This window comes from Protopterus annectens, chromosome 9.part0 (genome assembly GCF_019279795.1).
Source record: "Protopterus annectens isolate FY-2018-M chromosome 9.part0, PAN1.0, whole genome shotgun sequence".
NCBI classification, from domain to species: Eukaryota; Metazoa; Chordata; order Ceratodontiformes; family Protopteridae; genus Protopterus; species Protopterus annectens.
The window spans coordinates 149,799,957-149,802,846 of record NC_056743.1 but is presented as its reverse complement, the minus strand read 5'-3'; the positions used below and the strand labels follow the sequence as shown (position 1 = coordinate 149,802,846).

Below are 2,890 nucleotides of genomic sequence, written 5' to 3'. Positions count from 1 at the left end.
TAGATTTATACATAGATAGATATATAACTATAAATTATATGTGTGTTCTGTTATTGACTAGTACATGTAATTTTCACAATTGAACTTTAAGAACGGCATGTATTCCCTTACATGCTAGTAGTAAGTTAATGATTAACACACAGCAATAAGCTGCATTTTTTTAGAAAAATAAATAAATAAAAATATTATCCGGCAGAATAGTGAGCTATACTGTCTAGCACTGCAGACTTGTTCATAAAATATTAATTGTATTATGGCTGAACTGTACTAACTGCTAAGTCCTTGGTGTTCTGTTAACTGTTAGACACGCCTAGCAGCTTATCAAGTTTAAATGTGATGTATACTGGTGTCTGAGATACATCTGTCTGTGCTATCACCATCTTAAAACGATTAGGACAGACGTTAACCCAATTTCCAGTACTGTATGCCTATTGCACTGCCCACCTGCGTGTTGAAGCAGACTGTTAAGTGAGTCTACCTTAACCAGCTCTCTGCGTGAAACAGGTAGGCGTGTCCTTATTACCTGGTAAGGTGGTCTACTGACATCACTGCACGCGGATGCTTTACCCAGAAACCGCCCTGGGCGTCGCTACTTCCCATTTGGAAGGGTGGGGATTGTAATTGCATTGCATGGACGCACTGGTGCACAGAAAGACAACAACAACCACCACTACCGTTTTACTTCTGCTCAAACTATTCCCTCTTTCAGACTTTTTACTTACCTGAATCTAGACACGATCGAACTTGGAAACGGAATACTTTGGACTGTACACTGCTTTAATGACTTTAATTTTAGACGTCCAAGATTAAAGAGAGATCTGAAGTCAGGAGGGTCAAAGGCTAACACTTTTACAGGACTGGGGCTAATTTAATTGTACAACTGGTGAATTTTGTGTGTAGTAGTGACCATGAGTGCGACTTATGAAAGTAACTTCTTGATGTCTGCTCTGCAGCCCAACACACCGGTATCCTCGTTGGCGCTCCCGTCGGAGCAAATACTGGGTAACAAGCGCTACGACCAAGGGCCGTACTCAGGCGGGCAGCAGGTAAAGAGTGACCGTGTGCAGGAGCAGGTCCGGATGCGGCTGCTGCAGAAGTCCGTCAAGTCCAGTGGGACGGCCACGCTGCCGCACAACTATGGCGGGGCCGCTACCTTCAGAGGTAAGTGTGCAACTTGAAAATTGTTTTCTAAGCAACACGTAATAGTTGTAACCCTGTGATTAATCCGTTACACCAACATCTAAATGTCTGGCATGCTGTCTCATACCAGTGTCCAGTCCAAGCAGAAATGGTAATAGGCATTTAGAAAATAATAAACATTTTGAATTTGGATGTTGCTTGCTTTATAACTGCATACCGAGTTAACATGTATAATAACTAAAGAAATATACATTATAAGACGCGATATTTATTTTGGTTCTTAGAAATCCCAATTACTGTAGGGGATGTGGCATTTTAATGTCTTTTATACGTAATGTGCATACATCAAATATTGTTGCATGTTGATTATTATTTGGGTGCTTTCATTGAATGTCAAGTGTTATGATGTGTCGCACGTATTGCCTTCTAGTCATAAGATTTTTTAAGTAAGGACTGATAGCAATGCAGTGGTAATGGATTGGTTTGTTGTGTCAAAACACAAATCTGGTTTAGACTGTTTAGATTTAGACTGTTAAGAGTTCTCAGGTAGACTGCACTTTATGTGGAGATCCATTTTCATGCAGGAATGTGGACCATTATGGGCCTGTAGAAGTACATACATTGGACAACTTGCTTTGTTTGGACCATGGAAGTTAACAGGCTTGTATCTGTGCATTTTATTCAAGTAGTTAAGGGTTGTGACGCTGGGGGAAGGGCAGGTTAGTGTGGCAGGCAGCCTCAAAAATATTCCCACCCCTTAATGCCATATACAAAAGTGTTTACATTTGGGCAGACTAGAGTTAAGTTTACAAGGCATCTAAACCACTCTGCAAGTAAAAAGGCCTTGACAGGCTTCTAGTTTTAGTTGCTATCTTTCATTGATTTGAGTGTTTTGCATCTTGTGTTACTGTGTGTGATAGGGGCCAGCCTTACAGGTTGCTAGTGCTTTTTGTTGCATGCTATGAAGTGTGCTGTAATTCTCCTTCATTGCATAAAAAACTTTTGTGACATCCCTTTGTCTGCTGTCACTTATCTGTTTCAGACTGTCATTTTATCTTACAATGTGTACCGAATTTGGTATGTGATGACCCTAGTCCCTTTTCCTGGCTGTCTTAGCATAGTATGATTTAACTTTCTGTGCTCAGAATTTCCAGTTTTGTTTGTAGCTTTGAGTCCCTGACTACTTTGTAAAAATGATGATGAACTTGTAGTGCATTTCATTTACCAGTACCATGACAATAGTGTTCAATTATGCTGTTGTCTTTTATTTAATTTTAAGTCTGCATGTATAACTGGCCATGCAATTTTGAAAGCTATTACATGAACTGTAATTGTTATAACAAGTTTCTTTGTCGCTGGGGTGATGAGTATCCCTGCTTGTGAGCAGAACACAGGAGATATACTAAGAAACAATGAAAATTGAATCTTGTGGTGGTGGTACCCTTTTTAATGTACACCATAATAACTCATTGGTGTCCACTTTTTAATTTGCTTCAAATTGTGTGATTTTTAAAATCTGCCATCATCCTTGGTTATGCTGACAAATCATTCTGTAGTTCTTTGCACATTGAATGTTTGTTTTGCATATCCATAGCGTCTTTGGGAAAGATAACCAGATGGAAAGCACTTCGGAAATATGGCAAATCCTGAGAAGCAGTCTAAAACAAAATTAACTCCTTATTCTAAATCAGTGTGTCAGAAACTTTTTTTTTTTTTATAGAAAAGTGAAATTCTTTTGTCATGGAAAATT

At 39.1% G+C, this 2,890-nt stretch overlaps 1 protein-coding gene across 1 annotated transcript in view; it reads left to right on the top strand.

The window, feature by feature from the left end:
* Positions 1–492: 492 nt before the first annotated feature.
* Positions 493–2,890, top strand: part of PKP3 (plakophilin 3) — a gene marked incomplete in the record, with an annotated part of 642,311 nt that continues 639,913 nt past the window's right edge. The window contains 1 exon segment of the mRNA XM_044082669.1: positions 493–1,161. Within this exon segment, the coding sequence (XP_043938604.1) occupies positions 909–1,161 (253 nt within the window).